The following is a 22,066-nucleotide window of genomic DNA, read 5'->3' on the forward strand; positions in this document are numbered from 1 at the left end:
ACCTTAGACTGATCTTCAGTGCCAAGTTTGATTATCCTGACTTCAGTGGTTGCAGAGATATCGGACCGGACATACATACATACGGACACACACACATACACATACACACACATACACATACACATACACATACACACATACATACATACATACATACATACATACATACATACATACATACATACATACATACCCAGCCAGATACCGCACCGAATGCAGTAACCCCGCCGACGTACCCGTCAGGCGTGGTTAATAAAATTTAATTGAAATGAAAAGAACAGGAATTCTTTCACAAATGCTGGAACCAGAAACCAACTTGGAAGAAGAATAATAACTGAAAGTCCCAACATGTAAGTGAACAGAACTTGTTTTTTTAAGTCTGTTGTGTATGAAACTCTGGAAGTCTGAATCTGTATTTTTGAGGCTGCCATGCCTGTATGCATCTTATGGCATATAAAAACACAACACAGCAACCCTAACAAGGTAGTAAACTAGATTTTCACAGTAGGGGTCTTTAAGAGTAGTGTGAAGAACCAATTTAAATTTCTCCTCAGTGCCAACACAAAATGTGAGTTTTGGCAGCGACACCAAAATTACACTTTTTAAACTGCCTTTCTTTGAGCAACACAAAACCCTTTTGTTACTCGACAAGAGATGACAATATCAGGAACTGTGCGATCGCCAAAGAGAAGTGAAATGAATTTCAATCTGCAGCTCAATAATCTGCTTGGCCCCGTAAGAGTTCTTTGATAGTCTCAACAGAAACTGCTGCAGTGTATTGATTGTGACGATACAATAGATAGCAGACAGAGCAGGTGTTACTTTTATTGTGCCCACTTAGATTAACTGTGGCATTAGAGAAAGGCTTTGCATCAATACAACAGGCCGGTAATAAACTAGTGCAGCAAGTATTTAGTGATTTCTGCTGCTGTTTGTGTCATCTGCACTTAACCTTCTACAATAGCTAAAGCATAAGTCCACTCTCCAAAAAACATACCTTAATATTTTCAGGTATTGCGTCTAAAACCAAAAGAAGACAGGAAGGCAGATCCTGCTGCGTCAGGATGTGAATGAGCCGTACCTCCTTGACAGGTGTTAAAATATAAATGACTTCCTGACCTGAACTGAGCAATATAAAATTACACACACTTTCGTTTTTTAAAATGCGGCTTAAATTTCTATAAACAGATCTGGAAGATACAAAAGGGCGGAACTTTTGTGGATTGCTCTCTAGCCTATCCAATTTTCTACGTGAGCAGCTCCCCTGCGGTGAAGCTTTGATGGAGTTAAAAGAAACACCTCGACAGGCTGCGAGGAAAACCAAAGACAGTCAGCATGTGAAGAGAAACGAGGCTTTAATTCTGTCTTTTCTTCTTTAACGAGCCAGGTTGCCGTATAAAATTGATCCGTAATCCACAGAAAGTCCTTTTAAAGGAAGAGACACAGGGAGCTAATAAGGCGAGTGCATATGTCAATTTGGACGTTTTACTATATAAAACAAGTTAATTACCTCCGCCAGGAGGTTACGTAATCATCGGAGTTTGTGTGTCTGTTTGTCTGTTAACAGCATAACTCAAAAAGTCATGGACGGATTTTCACCAAATTTTTACAGAATATCCGGAAGAGCAAAAGTAACAATCAATTAGATTTTGGAGGTGATCCGGATCACCGTCTGGATCCAGGATTTTTTTGAAGGACTCTGTACAATTGAGAGATGGCAGACAGACAGACAGATGGCCTGGCGGAGGTCTGCGCTCTCCGAGTGCTTTTCTAGTTTCTACATGTATTGAGCACATAGAAGCTTCATCAGTTAATGTTTTTTTTTCCTACATCTAGCTAATTAAAACACTTCATTTCTGTTGAGGTAATTATGGTATTAAAATGTTAAGATGGTGGTAGAGCTGTTTTTCTACTTGCTAACCTACTTCTGATCCATCTCACCCAACAACAACACATCGATCCGCATCTAAAAATAGACTGTGATTGATTATTTGATCTGATGAGGGATAACTGCAGCTGCACTAAGCAGCCCTGGATGGACGGGTGACACACTTTCAGACAGTTTCCAAAGACAAACGGAAGCACAGCTCATCGTACAGGCTTGTCATTTAGCTCACTGGAAAGGGCCTGGTCAGATAATCTGCAGAGATAAGCTGGACATCAATCATGAATCACAGCAGCGCTGTTAAAATCTGCACATTCAGATCCCTGCCGTCGAGCGGATCCAGCCAATTTCCTGATCTGGCTCTGTAAACAGAAACCTGGCAGCCTTAGCCCTGCAGCACCATACATGACTAGAAATAACCTGCAGGCTGCGTTTCAAAGCCACAATCGGGATCAGTTTTGATCACAGCTCCTAGTTTGGCAGCTCACTGTTCTGTGTGAGAGTGGGAAGCAATTAGATAATTTACTGTACCTGAAAAAAAAAATAAAAATACTGACACTCGTTTTCCTCCCAAATATAACCTCCATCTCTCTCCAACGATGGATCCAGGACTGCTAACTGAGCTCCAACCAAGACTCCTGCCTTCATATTTACATGTATGCACATTTTTGTAAACTGAACAAGTGTAGAACTAAAAGATAAAACATTTTGGGCTTAATGAGCAGTTTACTAATGCATGCATCTCAGGAGGCGTGTCCTCGTACTGAAGCTCGTCTGAATTTTGATGTACTGCTGGCTAGTTAGCAAGATGCATGTAAATAATGCAATTTTAAAGGAGTCTTGTCTCTTCCACTAGACTAAACACGACATGGACACTTATCTCTACCCTCTAAATCCAGCTGTTGGGTTTATTTGACAAGTTACAGTGCTCCAGACGAACCTTTTTTTCCCTAGGAGCATAGTGGTCCCCAACTTAAAACTGTAGGAGTGCAAGCAGAAAATTTAGGGGCGTTTGGGGGCGCACACTGATATTGACTTGCAAAGTAAATAATTCATATTACCTCTCATTTTCACTGGATTACTGATAAATACTTGAACAATAAATGCAGAAACTATAATGTTTTCAGTTGTGCAGCACTTGACACAACAGAATAAACAGCTTACTGGCCGCACTAACCAATACAGAACAAGTAGACATATAACTTGTACCTACACTCCTTCCACTCCCTACAACAGATGCCCCCTTGGTGGCAGATAAGGTGCCTGTGTAGGCCTACCTTTGTAATTTGTCCTCCTTGTGCGCTGAGCTTGACTTAGCTACATTTGTACAGCCTCCTTGGCATCAAAGTCATCAATGCTTGGTCCTTCCATACTTATTCAGGGTTTTTGGAGAAATCAGCCAATCAAATGTAAAGCTTTTTAATGCCATTTTAATGCTATACTGTAAAAATTTTAATGCCGAAACTGTGAACTCAACAAATTACACGGGTTTGGTTTTTTGTAAAAGATGATTTTTATATGAAAACTGTCCCCTCATTTCTCTATTTCTGAATCCAGAAACCACCCCTGACAACCCACGGGCTGCAGTCATTCTCTGAATTCCATGTTTTCTAGCTATTTTTGCTGGAATTTGCATTTCCCCAGTTCCCAGCTCTCCTCCACTTTTCTCCTCAACTTTCTGCAATGCTTCGGCAGGTTTATGCAGATGTGCATATCTGACGAATCGCAGTCTATAATTACATATTATTATTATCAAATATTTTTCTTGAAAACGGAAGAAAGACTTTTTAATGCCACGGAGAATCACATTTAATGCCATTTAAGGCCTTCGTTTTCACAAAATCTATTTAATGAGTATTACTGGTGCCGACGTTTTTCAGGGAAGTTTTCTTTGTCTAGTGTCTTTATTTGGCACACAACCAGCTCAGTAGGTAGAGTGGGACTGTCTCACAACCGGAGGGTGGCGGTTCGATCCCCCGGCCCGTCGTGCTCATGTTGAGGTGTCCCCTGAGCAAGACACGTAACCCCTAAGTGCTCCAGGGGCGCTGTACTGCGGCTGACCCTGTGCTCTGACTAGGGATGGTTCGATCTGATCCGCTGGATCGATATCGAGTTCGATCCAGGCCAAAATGACTGGATCGAGCATCGGAGTTTTTTATTAGAACTCGCTCGATCCGATCCGATCCATAAGCCCAGTCTATTTCATATATCCTCATCTTCACTTTTCATGACATGCCGTAACACAGACGAGCTGTTGCCATGGTTGCCATGTGCCTGTGTTTTCCTCACGTGAGCAGAGAGTGAACAGAAGCCTGGAGAGATGTGGTCATGTCTGCTGTGTGGAATTACTATGTGCGAACGGAGGAGAAAAGTAAAATAGCTGAGTGGAATGTTTGCAAAATGAGTGTCTCAAGGGGTGGCAGCAAAACCGGACATTTTAACACAACAAACTTAATAAAGCATCTGCAGAAGCATCATGAAAAGCAGTACGGAGACTTTTACAGACGAGTGCAAAACAAAAAGTGAACCGCGGCGGCCATCGTTGCAGGAAGCACTACAGAACGCCAAAATATAACCGAGAAAATTGTGGAGTTCATTTTTCGATATTGTTTATATTCCATCAGTGTTGTACACGTGTCAATAAAATAATTGTTCACTGTGTTTTACATACAGTACAACATCAGTGGCTGCATGCAAAAGAAGAAAGACACGAGATTGCACTGTCACTGTTTACCCTTGTTTTTCAGTTTTTGTTTTGGTGCAGCACATCAGGTGTATAGCCTAGATTTTTATTGTTGTGATTGTGTGTCTTGAGAAGCCATGTGTAACTTACTGATTACTACCTACATTGTTCTAGTGGAGATGCTATTATTTTATGTTAATTCATAAAATTATTTATTGCAGCCTTGCAATGCCATTGAGGTGTAATGTGACTTTTCTGTTTATACACTGGGATTATTTAGTTTAATTTACATATGTGCACCAAGTTGCAGTTTTATTTCAAACATTTGAATGGTGCAGCTGGGTCTGTTGTGTTTACAAACGCTGTTAAAAGCGATGTGAGCTTTAAGTTTTAATAAAGCCACAGCAGTTACACATAACTTGTTGTCACATGTTTTCCTTCTTTCTTTAGGGGACCAGAACAGGTGTTGTACAATGAAGGTGGTGTTTTTAGATGTCAGTATCAAGCATATTACATCCATGTATTATTAACAACTTTTAGAATGACAAAAAGAATCACATCGGTATCGGCCGATCCTCAAGGCTGCAGTATCGATATCAGTATCGGATGTGAAAAAGTGGTATCGAGCCATCCCTAGCTCTGACCCCCACAGATGGGAGGATATGTGAAAATCAAATTTCCCCTCGTGGGATTAATAAGGGATATAAAATAAAAAAATAAAAAGAAATAGTCTACATACTCCATAAAATCATTTTTGGGATAAATTAGGATATTGATAAAGCCATATCCATTTTTTCAGTGCAGATGCATGTATGAAAAAGGTTTTTAATAATTACCATAAAGCTTATGTTTCTAATAATATATATAATATAACTATAATCTATACAACAGTGCAGTAACCTGGTTGCGATCAATGAACCCCTATGGTGATTGTCAAATTGATTTTCCTGTAACTCAGGTTATTTTGGACAAACAGCGACCAGATCTCTGCCTCCTCCCATCTTTTCTTTTAATTTCTCATCTGAGAGACCACAGGGCTGCAGCTGACATTCAGCTGATAGATGGCGGCTCACAGCCCAGCCAAGTGCTGAGGTCTCTGGATGCTCAGATGAGTTCAGCTGCCTGCGATCAGAGCTGCACCACCCATGGATCATCCTGGTGGAGGAGGTGGCCTGCAGGACGGAGGACAGTGGAGGAGAAAGATGGCCGACTTCTCTGACAGTCTGTAAAGAAACTGAATCAACTGCCTCGAAAAGCAAACACTCTATGCAGCAACATCATTAAATACGTGGTATATCCATGTTAAATATCAAGGCCCCACATTTTTAGACTTACATTAGACTTCTATAGATAAACAAGTGTTCGCAAATACTTCTGTTTTTCCATTTAAAGAGCTTTTCTGAGTGAGATACAGCAGCTGGAGCATCATCTATCATCTTTACACTTGAACTGTGTGGATTTCCTGTGTTTGCAGTTGCGTCCTAATAGGACATTTTAATATTCCAAATTATGCAACGCTTACATCTATGTTTGCTCGTTTACAATCTTCTTTATTGGCTTTAGAGCTGCATTGACAGTTTTTAGTATATTGCAGACAGATTATTGGTTTGGATGATTATCTCCTCCAACATTCAGCTTTTGTTTGTAAAATTTTATTATTATTCATTATTGTTTTATTGATTAAAGAAATAAATTATTAAAATGTGCTACAGCCAAAGTAAAACAATAAAAATCTGGCAGCAAGGGTGCCAGATAAAATATGCTCAACAAACACTAACTGAATAAATAATTACAAATATCTGTAAAATAATATTTTTGCAGATAGAAATAAAAATACAGATGTAGACATTTACAGCTTTGCCCTGTTTTTTATACTGTAAGTAAAATAGTATTTGATATATTTTGTGTGATTTTATTAGATAATGTCTGTAAATTAACAAAATTGTGAAAATGGTAAGAGTTTAAAAATTATTTAGTATGTTTAGTAGTTAATATGCATGATTTTTCTCCCAAACAACAGCAAATACTTGTATAATAACTATATTTTTGCTGATTCAAACAGGAAAAAAAGTGAAATTTTACAGTCAAACACTGTAAAAACATTATAAATTTTTTATTTCGAAACATTTGGCTGTTTTTTCTGGTTAACATGAAAATTAATACTTTGTTGTGATTTTACGACATACTTTTTGTAACTGAACAAATCTGTCTAATAATAGTGTGAAAATGTATTTATCAGTTCTTAATCCTTGATATATAAACAGAATTTATCTGTAAAATAGCAGCAAGCATCTGGAAACAATTTGTTTTGCTGGAATTTTACAAACACTGTTAAAAATAAAACAAACTAAAACAACAACTAACCATCATTTCTAAAATACAAATCTTTATGTGGACATCATTTATCGTTATGGGCGTTTTTATGGTTAACATGTAAATTCATACTCACGTCTGTGATTTTACTAGATATGATCCAAAATTCAACACAACATGGATTTTCCCTGTTTAAAATGACAGTTTAACACATTTAATCCTTAATATACATATATTTTCTTTTAAATAACAGAAGATATCTGTAAAATAACGACACTGTGATGATTAAAAAAACAGCATAATTTCACAGTCAAACATTGCAAAGGAGAATTTACTACCAGTTCACCCTGAAAACACAAGATAAATGATAAATCAGGCGACACGTCTTGCATTTACCTTCATCCTCTTCAGTAAAGACACTTTGGTTCCACCTCCTGTTGACCCTGAACAAGAATTATAGTCCGAACCAGGCTTCTTCTGTGACCTTTAACATTTTACAGTCCCTGAATTAAACACCTTGCCCCATTAAAACCGGGTTAATGACCAAAGCCATGGCGATGTCACAGATCTGTTCTTTAGACGCCTGAGAAGACTTTTCTAGCAGCTTCAAATCCAACCTTCATGCAGGCTCATCCCCTAAAGATCCGTTCTGCACACACAGACAAGAAAATGTGCAAAATACCAGATTGTTGAGAAAACACTGAATATGTTACAGTGAAAGTAAAGCAATTATAAGACTTTTTTTTGACCCAATTTGTTGGCAAAAAGCTGCATGTTCTGGGTGAAAATCCCTCTAAACTCAACCTGAGGCGACAATTAGTTTCAGAAAATGTATTCTTCGTATTCTTCGGGGAGGGGGATGCAGCTTTAAGCCTCGGGCTAACTCTGTGAGCCAAAGCACAGACTACTACGGTACATCCCCACAGTCTCCCCCCACAGCAGCACAGACCAGAGAAACACCCAAATCTAATTATGCACTGAAGAATTAAAAGATGTTGGATTTTGTTTGCAGTCGGAACCATCTGGCTGCAGCAGTGATTCCCACACGGGTCGCTGCTAAAAGACTCTAAAGGGATCAATGTAAAGTGATTTCATGTGATTGCAGAGAATCAGGCCTTCTATTGACATGTCGGTTGGTTTGCATCATTTTTAATCCGATCCGCCGATGTATTTCGCCGCTGACATCATTTCTCATGATAGGATTTTTCAGCATCAATATTTATTAAAAGCACTTTTTGTTTCAAGTTGAATCCTATGAAAGCTACTGGATAACTGGAACCGACCAAGCACACTGTTCTCAGGACCGTAACCACTAAAGACAGACTCAAGCCCTTAATATTAGATTTGCGTTTGGAAAGATTTAATTTTGTTACACAGTTAAAGAAAAAAATGAGACATATTGACCCAACCCCAACGTCTACACTCACATATTTGCAGAATATAGGCCTCCGAGTCCATGAAGGTATTTGGTGTCCAGATTAGAAAATTGAAATCAATTTGGAAGTGCTTTAAACCTGCATTCTTCTTAACAGCCACAAGGGGGTGACTCCTATAGAAGAAGTCAGATTGCATGAGTCTATGAGAAAATGACCCAACTTCTCACTTGATTTGTTACCTCAGTAAACATTTTCATAATGACTTTATGGTCTCAATTGCTAGTTTTAAGTCTTCAATACAGCATGATGTTCATTTTAATAACTCTGGTTCAGGTTTAAGGCAAAATAGAAGATAAACAGAGTGTGTTACCATGAAATTAACAGGATATTCCTCGAGTTCTTACCTTTCACTTTTCTTGTCTAGTTTCAAAAGAGCAAGATGGCAATGGCCAAATTCCAAGGCAAGTCCAAAAGTGAAAATTTAAACAAACAAAAAAAGGTCAGCAAACGAGCATGGTAGAAGCAACCAGCCTCCATGTTACATGAAAAAAGAAGGTTGTTTCTAAGTGTAAACATATAGTTCAGTGGTGATTCACAGTCAGAGCTGAATGAACTCCAAATTTTGCTTTCCCTTAAGTTTATTGGATGTGAGCAAAGTAAAAAACTTGACACACAAAACTCCCAAACTCACAAGAGTACGACATGTATTTCAACATTGTCAAGGTAGCGTGATATGTGAGAAGTGGAATCAGATAGGAGGAGATATCAGTTAAGTCAGGTCTTACTGTAGAGATTAAGATTTGTCGATCTTTTCATTTTGTTTGTGGGTACATCTATATTAAATGTCCACATTCTATGCTACTGTGATTTCTGCCACAAATTTTTGCAAGATTTCATTTGTTGGTAACCATACAACTGAGCAGCCTTGGTGGAGTACTGCGCTCTCTGAGTGCTTTTCTTGTTATTTATTGACGAGTCTGAATTTTTCTTCAAGATGTCTACAACAATTGTGACTAGTTAGAGACATTGGTAGATTATTTTGGATTAAACTATGAGTTGCAGATATTGTAGCCCTATAAGGTACAGTCAATTCCAGCCATTTTCAGTACAAAAAAATCGCTGATATTTTATTTGTAAATAAAAAAATGACGAGAAATACAGGGAATATTGGAAACGCATCGCGAGGTGCATTTCCTCGAAAACGACCTATTCGTGGAGTATATACCGACTTCAAGACATGTTTTGGACAAAATATTTTACTGGCTTGTTTCATCTGGATGTCCAAGGTTGGATTATGGCCGTTTTTTGTGGAATATTTTCATCTGTGTGTTATAATGAACAAAGTATTTTGCTTATTTGACCGACGCTGCAAACTCCATGATAGAAACATTATACACTGATGGAAAGCTTAGATTCTCATGAATCCGCCGGTATAAACCACTTTCAGATGTGATTACCACAGCGGGTAATATGAACACATTTGTCCGACAAACAACGAATATCCATCCATCCGTTCTCTATACACGGCTTTAACGTACACAGCGCGACTCACATTTCCGGGTTCATTATTACACACTGATGAAAAGATTCCACAAAAAACGGCCATAATCCAACCTTTTACATCCAGACGACACAAGCCAGTAAACTATTTTGTCCAAAACATGTCCTGAAGTCGGTATATAATCCACGAATCGGTCGTTTTCAAGGAAATGCACCTCCCGATGCGCGTCCAATATTCCCTGTACTTCTCGTCATATTTTTTATTTACAAATAGAATATTAGCGATTTTTTGTACTGAAAATGGCTGGAATTGACTGCAGCTTAAAGGGTTTTTAAAGTTGTCTTGAATTAGAATTATCATCAGCCAGAGTGAAACTGTAGATACCTGTCAGGATGCAGATGTAGATATCTATAATGAAAAACCTCAAACCCATGAATGGTAAAAGTGATGTTATTTGTCTGAAGAAGAATGTGGATGTCGAACGTTCTTTTCTTTTTCTATACAGGAAGACTTGAAATACAGACATTCAGTGTAGCTGTTAAATAGCCTAGCCCCGCTAGACAACCCATGGCAACGAATTTAATTCTCTGCCAGGGTGGGTCTAGTTACCCTCGGTAAGCCTCGAGGTTGGATGCTCCTAAAAATGGCCGACGAATCACCATGAAGTGTAGAGTCAGAAGGCGGGCGTAACTAAGTGATGACAGAGGCGCGACGATTCTGACAGAAACAACCGGAAACAACTAGCCTAGCCGCGCTAGACAACCCACGGCAACAAATTTAATTCTCTGCCAGGGTCGACAACAAAAACAACAACAGTCGTAGAGCTCCATTAGCACAGACTCTGAATAATCTTTCTGTTAGCATGTCTGTAATATACTTGAGCTTCACCCATTGACTGTATAAATAAGGCTTCACCGAACTACTGCATCCTCTGATTTCCGGTGCTCTAGGAACTACGTCAGCCTATTCGTTGTGCTGATTGGTTGTATTCCTAGCCAATTGCTGCAGAGTGATTTGAAAGACAACCTTTTAGCCCGCCTCCCTCCCTGTCGAGAGTTCCTAGACCCTTGTGTCTTCAGAGCTGTGTCTAGCGCGGCTAGGCTAGCTGTTAAAGGTTAAAACACATTTCCACACACACAGCTGTGGAAACACTTAACCTTTAATTCTGCGTCATCTGATTGGTCAATCAGGACCAGACTGCTAACCTAACCCTGACCTGAAATACAGACATCCAGCGCAAACGCACACGCACACACAGAGAGAGAGAGCTGTGGAAACACTTAACCTTCAATTCTACGTTGTCTGATTGGTCAGTCAGGACCAGAATGCCTTTAGGCTACAGTGAGAAGGACCAAACAGAGTATGTGAAAAAGTACAATAATTAAAACATTTTGCAAATGCATATTTAGTAGTGTGATATTTTTGAGTTTTGAAAATCCCTAAAGGGGACTGGGACTCTAAAATCCAGCATAATGCCATGAAAGTTGGAGCCTTTAATTCAGAAACAGCTTAAGTTATCCGTTTTCTGATGCAGGAAAGCCTCAGGTTTTCACTTAGGAAGTCTGATTAAAATCCTTACATTTATATAACACATAAACTCAGAGTTTCACCTGCAGTGAAACACAAACAGTCATTTTCTATTCGAAGCAGAGCAGCATTTCTGCTTGGTCACCATTGTGTTTGTGTCCTGCATGGTAATCAGATGTACTCTTGCTCTAACCACACGCGATATTAAACACGTGGCCTGAGATGAAAATCTCAGAGAGAGAAAATGTCAGAAGACGTGCGTCTTGTACATTTATTGTAGTCTCGGGTTTAAAGATTTAAAAATGTCACACGGGGCTGCAGCAGCTGTCACGAGAGAGACGACGCAATAAAGGTGTCGGGAGGCTGGAAATTACCCGAGTGTTTCCTGCACATTCAGACTGTCACACAGCTTTGGCCTGTTATTGTGGCCTCCTGCATTATTACGTGGATTTCTGTGTCACTTTTCATTCTGATTTGCGACACCACAACCCAGAAAGAGTGAGTGGATCTTTTATATTTGGATTTTCGTTTACTTATGGCATAATTTGATGATTAAAAGCACACGAAAAACTGTTTGGCATTCTGGAGTCACTTTCAAACTTTAAATTTAGACTTAAAACACAAAAGAAGTGATCATGTTTAGTCCTGTGTTTGCTCCAGCTGCATATGCATCAGACTTCCCTTTCTCTAAAGCCACTAGTAAATGTAATGCAGTAAAGAATAAAAAATGTTCTCTCTGACATATACTATAGTTGAAGTAGAAGGTAGTAAAAAGTCCAAATGCCCAAGTTAAAGTACCTTAAATTTGTGCTCAAAGGTGTAATCTGCAACTCTGTGCTATGTGCAGATGTAGTGACGTTACGCCATTAATCTTTGCAAAGACTGAAGTTTAATTTTTCTGTTTTATGTGGATTTCTGTCAGTTTTCATTCTCACTTCTTCTCCTTTTTGAAAATGTATTTTTTATTTAACCTTTATTTAACCAGGAGAGCTCCCATTGAGATTAAGAACCTCTTTTGAAGGGAGTCCTGGCCAAGGTAGGCAGCAGCTAGTACAAAGCACAGTTATAAAATCACACAGTTAAAACAAATAAAACACAAACAAAACATTTATTAAGTTTACAAGCAAGTTATAAAAAACAAGTGCATGTTGTGGAAACGGCCTCAAGTACTCGGTTGATTTCCAGTCTTTCTGCAACATATTCCATGCAGAAGGTGCAGAATAAACAAAAGCCTTGTACCTGGTTCAGTATGAACATACGGAACAGAAAGCAACAAATGATCTTGTAATGGAGCGAAGCAAATGTAGGTGGACAGTAGTCCAAGTACTGGACAAGTTGTCCAGAATTTGTTGTTTATCTTTGTTCTTGTGTCTCTGATGATGTTTCCTTCTGATTTTCAGATTGACTGTAATGAATCAGCATGCTTCTAATAATTCAGAGATTTGAAAAAAAAATGCATTTCTCTTTTACTTTAGTTCAGGATTTTTACACAAATGTAGAAGATATGCAAATTATTTTTTAAAAACAGTTTCTAATTGTAGGAGATTTTTCTTTGCTCAACAAGTTTCTTATCCCCATTGGTACCTCATTACCTAACAGAATAGTTCGATTTTTTTTTTATTGTTGGTGTAAAATTGACAAAAAAACTCCATTTTGGAGCAGGCTAATCACAAGTTAAAATGACTTTTTCAACTTTTGTCCTTTTACACTTTAGATTTACAATGAGAAAAATGTCCAAGTTTCCACGATAGATCCACCATAAGATAACAGCTAATGTTGATTTTTATTTGGAATTATAGATTTACTGTAATTTTTTTTGGAAAAGGGCCTCATTTTTCTGTTTATGTGCCATTTAAACACACAAAAATGTCCCGTTTTGACAACATTTTTAATTATAATTTTTTTTTACAATAGATAAATCATCATAATACAGAAATCCTACAGACAATGTCCCTTTTTAAACACTGATTTTCTGGGATAAACTCATGAGACATTACTTGTTTCAGGCAAAATTAAATAGATTCATTAATCAAATCAAAAAATTCTGACATTTTTTTCATTAGTTTCATTCACCACCAGTCTGTTCACTTAGTTTAAAAAGATAATCAGTGTTGTCCTTATTGATGATTGGTCATAATAATAATACAGGTCTACATTCTTAACCATTTAAGTAAACGAAATAAGAATCATCAGCTATGTTAATCTACATTTTTTGTACTGATCAACATTTCCATTGCCAATCAGGATTCTCAAACACAACAGTGTTAGAAACTAATTTCCCCACGTCATGAACAATAACTTTAGCACATTTAATCAAGGCCAGCAACATTTTACCTTCTTACTGTGAGTATTTTCAGAGTTACAAATGAAAATGATCTAAAAAGTTTGATTCTCCGTCCTCATAATTTCATTCTATTTGATGCAGCTGCACACTTTGAGGGCAACATCTGCTTTGACTGACATGGTTTTTATGCCTGCAGAAACTCAAAGATTCACTCCAGTCAGCCCTCAGTAACAGATATTTAGTACTTGCAGAGTAGAAACACCACAGCACAGAGACAAACTCAATTTACACAAACAGATTTTCACTCTTTGCCTCCTTTATAACATCTGTGTAAATGAGCTGACACAATTTACCAGACCCAACACCATTAATTCCAAGTCCAGCATAGAGAGGCTGAGCGAATGCGGTCTGGACTCTGTGGAGCAAAGTCATGGTGTCAGAGACTCTGTAGAAGGACAGAATACCTGCACTGTGATCCAGATAGACTCCGATTCTGGAGGACGGAGAGCCACGGATGAGAGTCAGGATTCTGTTATGAACGAAAATGTTTGAATTTTCTAATGCCCAAGATTTCTTGTTGTACGCAAATGCACTTTCTGGTCCCGTTCTGCTAATGCCCTTGTATGTGACTGCTACTGAGACTATAGCTGGTCTTTGTTCAACCTCCCAGTAACAACGTCCAGTCAGACTCTCTTTGCTCAGGACCTGCTGCTTTTCCATGAATCTGTCTGGATGATGACCGTATACCTGAATCTGTCTCGTCACTGCTGCTTTCCTGTTCCCGTCAGACAACACTAACTGTGTGTGTGCTGTGTTTGGATCCAGGGTGAGGTGACGTGAATACTGTAGGAACTCAGCTCTGGTCTTTGGTTCTGCTGGTGACAGGGTCGGCCATGGGGCAACAGCCATTGCGTTCCTTAACTCAGTTCTCAAATTTGAAAGCTCCTGTAATGACTGTGACAGGGTCTTCAATCTATCTGAACTAAACTCTGCTCTCTGTGACTGAATCTTGAATCCTGAAACTTCCTCTGGTCTTGCTGAGGTCTTGGTCCAGTCTTCTTTCAGAATATCCTGTAGTTTATCTCTGGTTTTTGACACATCCACTGTACACATCAAAGTACTGCAGACGGTGAACACCAGTGATGTTGGGTGGGTTTGTGGCTTCACTGAGATATGACATGAAAGAATAACTGCAGAAACTGGATGTGGTCTTCTGTTTGTGAGAGCTGCTCCAGCTCAGAGCTTCTCATTTTCAACTCAACAAGCTCCTGCTTCAACTTCTCCTGAAGCTCTCTGACTTTTCTCACCTCATCTGTCTGCTTGGATCTGATCTGCTGCTTCACATCAGAGTTTCTTTTCTCAATGCGGCGGATCAGACCTTGGATCTCCTCACTGTTGGTTACAGCTTTGTCAGCAGACTGATTGATGGCCTTCACCTGCTGCTGAAGCATCCTCACATCTTTCTCTCTATCCTGGATTCTCTGATGGATCTGCACTTGATTCAACCCAACAACCCGTTGCTTTTCGTTCTTTTCTGCTGCAGCTGAAACTGTGTTGTGGCCTCTATGTTTATCCACAGAACACAGATAACAGACACACTGCTGATCAGTGCGACAGAAAATCTTCACCACCTCATTGTGACCAGAGCAGATGTTCTCCTGAAGCTTCTTGGACAGGTCAACTAGCCTGTGTTTCTCAAATGCAGGAGATTGATAGTGAGGCTGGAGGTGCTGCTCGCAGTAAGAGACCAGACACTGCAGACAGGACTTCACAGCTTTCAGTTTTCTCCCAGTGCAGAAATCCCATGACACATCTCCAGGTCCAGCATGGCAGAGATCAGCTGCAGCAGACTGAAGTCTTGTCTTCATCAGCTCCTCTATTAAATCTGCCAACACGGCGTTTTTCTTTAAGTCAGGTCTCAGTCTGAACATGTGTCTGCACTGAGGACAGCTGTAGACTTGCTCCAGATGTGGTCTATCCCAGCAGTTTTTAATACAGTCCAAACAGTAGATGTGTCCACAGGGAATAGTCACTGGATCCTTCAGTAGATCCAAACAGATCGAACAGCTGAGTTTATTCTGGTCCATCTGAATTCCTTGCTGCACCATTTCACCTCTCAGAGACTCTGAGAAATGATCCAAACCCAAACTGAGCATTCATTCTTCCTGTTGACTCACTAATTCTCTGAATGTGGTTCGACAGCACTCATACTTGGCACCATGCTGGTTACACCCACCTGCCAACTTGAAGATCTGTGAAGGATTGCAGGAACCAGTAAACCTGTCGCCTGAACAGAAGTGGCTGTTGTTAAAGGCAAGTAGAAGAAGGACTATCAGATTCTTCTCTTGTGCCAGTTTTCTCCCAAACAACATTGTCTTCTGAACTGGAATATCTGCACTGAATGAGAATGAGCATCAGTCTTATACACTATTGCTTGAACTGTGATTATGTGTGTTAACTGTCTAATAAGTTCAAGATTACTAAAGAATATAAATCTATTCTCTATTGTCGTCTTGTTTTTGTCCTTTAATAATTCACCTTAGAGCAAGGGTTCCCAAAGAGAGGGGCCATAAGATGATTTTCAGAGTCCTGCTGTAATCTTTGAGGTGAATACAACAGATTAACACATTGTGGCATTTTAAGATTGAACAAATTGTAAAATTAGACGAATAGGATGTGTAAATCAGATTTTAGAACAAACTGATAAAATTGCAAGGCCTAACGAGACAACGGAATTTAGGTATACACTAAATAATCCTGTGAAACCTGCAACCCAACAGAAGCCTATGCAGCTCATATAAGGCATTAAGAGTTGAAGTGCACATCCTCTCTTCGTCTGCACATGTGAGTTGAAGCCAAGGTCACGCTGAGCTAAGCAAAAATAATGCTAACGTGGAAGAAATAAAAAAGAGGAGGTGGTTAAATTTTTGATATGATTACATCACATCCTGATTGGGTTGTGGTTTTACAGAATGGAAGGGGAGTGTTAAGGAAAAATTTGCATGGGTATATAAGGCGATGAAACGCTTTGTGTAGTCAGTTAAAATCTCGAGATTTTGCTCCTGTTTGTTCTTACAGCCTCTGTATTGAATAAATATTATTTGCATCAGACTCTGAAGACTGCTTGAAGACTCTTTCTTAAGAAGTTTTTGAAGACTCCAACTTTTGATCCAGAACTGATTTTTGACTATATGTTTGACAAAGCTGTCTGATCATCACTGGCCTTTGGTGGGAAGACTGAGTCATAACAAAGTATCATTTGCAGCTGACAGGTCACTTCACAGCTTAACCAAAAGCATCTGCTGATTGACAGAGTGAAGAAAGGGACATATGCTTTGCAATTAGATGAATCCTTAGATTTAATAGCTTCGACTATGCCATTAATTTGAACCTTAATTGTTTATTTCATGCAAAGGATCATTATGTTGGTGATGACGGAGATGAGTTGATGCTGTGTGGGGGGGAAAGCTTAGTCAGGACAAGATGTGCAATTAAAATGATGGTGTGGGTTGAACTTGAAACCCTATGAAGAAGCATGACTGAAGAGCTGACCGTTGCATGGGATCTTGTTCATGAGTGATGAAAGAATGGAGCATGAGATGGGCAGGCGGCTGGTGCAGCATCAGCAGCTGTATTGAACCGTCTTGATGAGGAGGAACCTAAGCTGGAAGGCAAAGCTTTCGATTTACCGTTCAATCTACATTCCAATCTTAACCTGGTTCGGTTGACTAATTTGGATGTCTCTTGGGCAACTTGTTGGCGTGGTCAATGAAGGTATGTACTACTGGCACCTTTGTTGGGAATTTAAACAGAAGGTTGACGAGGGTATGAACCTGAGAGAAGTCATTGACACAGTGTCAGAAATGTAAGAACCGGACTGTTGACGAGGTATAAAGAGGCTTGTGAAACTGGCATGTCAGTGTCAGAATCAGAGGTGAATTTGCTGAATAGGAAGAGAGAGATGACTTAAATTGGCATCTCGGTGCCAGAATGGGGACCAGATTTGTTGAATGAACTGGCATCTCGGTGCCTGAAGAAGCCAAAGTTGTTTAAGCGGGGGATAGAGATGAGTGAAACTGGCATCTCAGTACCAAAAAGAGAGCAAATTGTTGTCAAACTCATACTACAACTGGCAGCCCGGCACCAACTTACAGCCATAGAGGATAAGAACTGGCAACCTGGTGCTATGAGAGTGAGAAACAGAGAGAGAGAGAGGTTTGGCTGGGAATGGATGATGGAAGGGGGGAACTGATAATTCATTGTACTATGCATTAATAATAAAATCTGCCATAATGTGACTAAAGGTAAATGTAGTAAAGTATAAAATCCATTTTCTCTCTCTGACATGTAGGACAGTTGAAGCAAAAGTTAGCATAAAGTAAAATTACTTTAGTAGAACCTTAGATCTGTGCACAAAGGTGGAATCTGCAAGACTTTGAATTTCATTTCTGTGAATTTCTGTGTCAGTTTTCAATCTGATTTGTGACACCAGAACCCAGAAAGGGTGAGTGGATCTTTTAAATTAGGATTTTCATTCGTTTATGGCCTAATTTCAGAATCAAAATCACATGAAAAACAGTTAAAACCTGAAATTTAAACTTAAAACAGACAAAAAAATGGTGATTAAGTTAGGAGCTGTCGCAACAAAGTGTCCTGTAGTTGTTCCAGCTCCATGTGCTTCGAGACACTATGACTGAGGTAGAGCTGATTTTACTCACTATATATGCTTTATTTTATATTTAAAAATGAATAAATTCTGCTGTAATATAACTACAGGTAAATGTAGTGAAGTATAAAATACATTTTCTCTCTCTACAGTACAACTGAAGTAAAAGGTAGCAAAAGCAAAAGTACTCAAGTAAAAATGCCTTAGACTTGTGCTGAAACGTCTAATATGCAAGATTTTGAACTCAAAAATAGCCACAAACAACCATCTGCTATGTAAAAATGTAGTGGTGTCATTCTTGGCAAAGACTGAAGTCTCACCTCACTGTGTGTGAATTTTTATTCATTTGTGGCCTAATTTGATCATTACAACTGCAAGAAAAACAGTTTGGAGTCACTTTGTGCAAGAGTTGAAAATCAAAAATGAATCGCTGCATGAAGAGAAGATATGTTGACGAAAGAGAAATGTTGATTCTGTTATGAGTCCCTTCTTTCTTGCGTTTATCACTTTCATTTCATACCTGCCTCCCCATGTGCAGAAACTGTGACTTCTGTTATCCGAAGATGGAAAAACATTTTCTGGCAGAGCGCTGCTTGGTGCATTAACAGGCGACTGTGAGCTGTGCATTCATTAGAACCATTAGGAAGTGCTTCCAGTGCAGACAGTGATGGATGGTTTCTTCTGCCCCCTGGTGTTGCAGTACTGAAGCTTGCTGCAAGTAATTAAGACGATGGCAGCTGGAGTTGGTGTTTCAGTGTGTGATTACTTAGCATGTTATTCCTCAAACCGTGGGCGTTAAAACTGCTGCCGGAGGAGAATTTGCTCTACTACGGAGAGTTTCAGAAAGATTTATTTCTTCAATAATCACACATATTGTCCACATATAAACTAAGAAATGCAGCAAAAGTCCTACATTTCAAACTTTAAGTATAAATATGTAAGTATTAACAGCAAAAGTACCTAAAATGTGAAACTAGTTTGTCAATACTCTATTTATGTTATACTTTTAGGTTATTGATATTACTGATGCATTAACACACAAACAGCATTTCAACATTGTATCTCCCTGAGGTAAAGCTGATTTTACTCACTTTAAATATTTTCAGAAGGCTTAATTTACTGTTATTCATTATGCAATGACAGTGTTTTAAAAGCTCTAATATGCTGTAAAAGCTACTTTACATAAATGTAACAGAGGAAAAAAGTGAGTATTTGTCTCTGAAATATAGAGCTGAAGCAGAAAGGAGCAGAAAGGTAAAATACTTAAGTACACGTAGCTTAGCAATGTGGTCAAAAATGTGGAAAATGCAAGATTTTGAACATAAATATAGCATTAACATTGCTGTAAACAGCTATCTGCTCTGTTAAGACGTAGCAGAGACTGTGTGAATCACGCTGCTCGTTCCAGCTGTGCATACATGCTCGTGCATGTGAGTCACTCCCATTGAAATTGTTTAGTTTTTTTTAGTAAACACACAGAGTGACCTTCCACATTGCAAAGTAAATGAAAAGCGCAGTCCAGCCTTCAGTTCTGGTCCTAAAAATCTAAAGAACTGAAAACCAAAGCACTGTATTCATGTTTTTTACCTAATTTATGAGCACATGTTTCTTTTTCAGCTTATATTATCAGCAAAATGTGCTTCAAGTATAAAACTAGTTTGTCACTGGTCTATTTTTTTCTATTGTTGTTTGATTATGGTTATTGCTGATGCATTAACACACAAGAAGCATTTTAATAATAAGCTAACTGAGGTACAGCTAATTTTTCACACGTGAAAGAATTCATCAGCTTAGCAATTCATCATATTTTATCTCATTATGTGTTGAAAGGTTTTAAAGCCCTAATATGTTCTAAAGTAACCACAGATAAATGTAGTGAAGTCAAAGGTACAGCATTTCTTTCTGAAATATGGTTGACTTGAAGTAAAAGCAACCTGTCCTCAAACGAAAAACGACCACATAGGTCGTCTGTACACGCCCGTATTACGACCGAGTGTTACGTTTTGACTATGCGACCTCTGGCGGTTGAGTAAATATCGACACTCCGGTGTCGCAGGTGAAACGTCACCATGAACAAACATTTATCTAACACTATCCCTATCCCTATCCCTAACCCTACACCCGTGCTGGGAAAGTGAGGAAAAAGCCATTTCGCGGGGGAAAAGCTGTTTCTCGAATTAAATCCCGTAATGCGTTCCTTTTCCCCGTAGGGGCGCTAACGTAAATACGCTCTCATGGGTCGTATTCCGGTGCATGTTACATACGACTGATGTGGTCGTATCAATTTGAGGACTTGTTGAGTAAAAGGGAGCATAAAGTAGAAATAATTAAGTACAAGTACATTAGAATTGTGCTTATGGATGTAATATGGAAGATTTAAGACAAATATAGCATTATTATAATAACAAGCAGTTATCTGTTATGTAAAGAAGAAAGCTTGAGCTTCTCTGTTCAGCGTTTTGTTAGCTGGTTCAGTGTGTGCATGTGGGACCCTCCCATTGAAACTGTTGGCTCTTTACAGTTATAAACAGTGTGTGGACTCCCACACTGCAAATTAAATGCAAGAGCGCAGTTCAGTGTTCAGTCAGTGCCCTACAAAGTACTTTAGTCATGCTTTTTCACCTAATTTATGTACACGTGTTTTATTTTCAGCTGATATTATCAGCAAAATGTCTGTACTGTGGTAGATCTAATTGTAGTCACTTTAAATAATTTATCAATTCTGTAGTTCATATTTTAGACAATTCGTCATGTCTTGATAGATTTTAAAGCCCTAATCTGCAATAAAGTGACTATAGATAAATGCAGTTGGGCAAAAAGCACAATATTTCTTTCTGAAATATAGTGAAGTTGAAGTAAAAAAGTAGAAATAATAAAGTCTAAGTGTTTTATAATTGTGCTTATGGGTGTTATATGGAAGATTTTGAACACAAATATAGCATAAATATAGCAACAAACAGCTATCTGTTATGGAAAGAATAAAGTTTAAGCTTCTCTGTTCGATATTTTAGCTGCTAGTTCATCTGTGTCCATACATTAGTGCATGTGGGACCCCCCACTGAAACTGCTGGCCCTTTATGCAGTTATAAACACACTGTGTGGCCTCCCACACTGCAAAGTAAATGCAAAAGTGCAGTACAGTGTTCCGTCAGTGCCCTAAAAATTAAAAGCTGAGTATTCTACTCGTGTTATTTACCTAATTCATGTGCACTTGTTCCATTTTTAGCCTCCTGTGAGAGTTTCTGCTGCTGTTTTGAGACTTTCTCCTGCCTTTTCGTCTCCGCTCCAGGCTTTATTTGTTTATTTCCAGGTCTGTTCCTGTCCAAAAGATCACGGAAACAGAAAGACACAAGCATAGAAAATGACAGACAGATGAAATAATAATAATGTTACTTAACGTTGGCAACTCTCTACAGCCAGTCAATGCTAGTGTGGACTAATGGTCGCATCTGGATTATTTTTTGTTGGCTCCCCTTGGGAAGGTGTTGCTAAAGCGACATCCAGCAGCTCTGAAAGTTGCACAGAAAATTTCTTGAATACAGTATTTTAACTTGGCTACTTTACACAATTGCAATTGTGTGCATGCAGGCAAAGTCTGGGATTTTTCCACAAACCTTTTCTTCCATTTTTCACAGTAATCCTACAGCATCGGAGTAGCATCCAAAAATGCCCTTGAGGAGGGATTTTCAGAAAAGGTGCACCTTTATCAGTACGATATGAAGCTGCAAAGACACACAGAGTTCACTGGAGAGAGAAGTCAAAGGCAGAGAAGTGCAACCAGGCTTTTCTAAAATGTGCAATTACATACAGATCAAGAAAAAGACTAGAACG

The 22,066-nt window shown here is 38.9% G+C and overlaps 1 protein-coding gene across 1 annotated transcript; it reads right to left on the reverse strand.

Moving 5' to 3' along the window:
• Positions 1-12,374: 12,374 nt before the first annotated feature.
• LOC110949134 (tripartite motif-containing protein 16-like) lies at positions 12,375-18,312 on the reverse strand. Its single transcript, XM_051938185.1, is given in 3 exon segments — positions 12,375-14,751; positions 14,754-15,694; positions 15,806-18,312. Coding segments are annotated over 3 exon segments (1,974 nt in total). The 5' UTR covers positions 15,942-18,312; the 3' UTR covers positions 12,375-13,854.
• Positions 18,313-22,066: the final 3,754 nt, after the last annotated feature.

The sequence above is a fragment of the Acanthochromis polyacanthus genome, chromosome 18 (assembly GCF_021347895.1).
Source record: "Acanthochromis polyacanthus isolate Apoly-LR-REF ecotype Palm Island chromosome 18, KAUST_Apoly_ChrSc, whole genome shotgun sequence".
Taxonomy (NCBI): domain Eukaryota; kingdom Metazoa; phylum Chordata; class Actinopteri; family Pomacentridae; genus Acanthochromis; species Acanthochromis polyacanthus.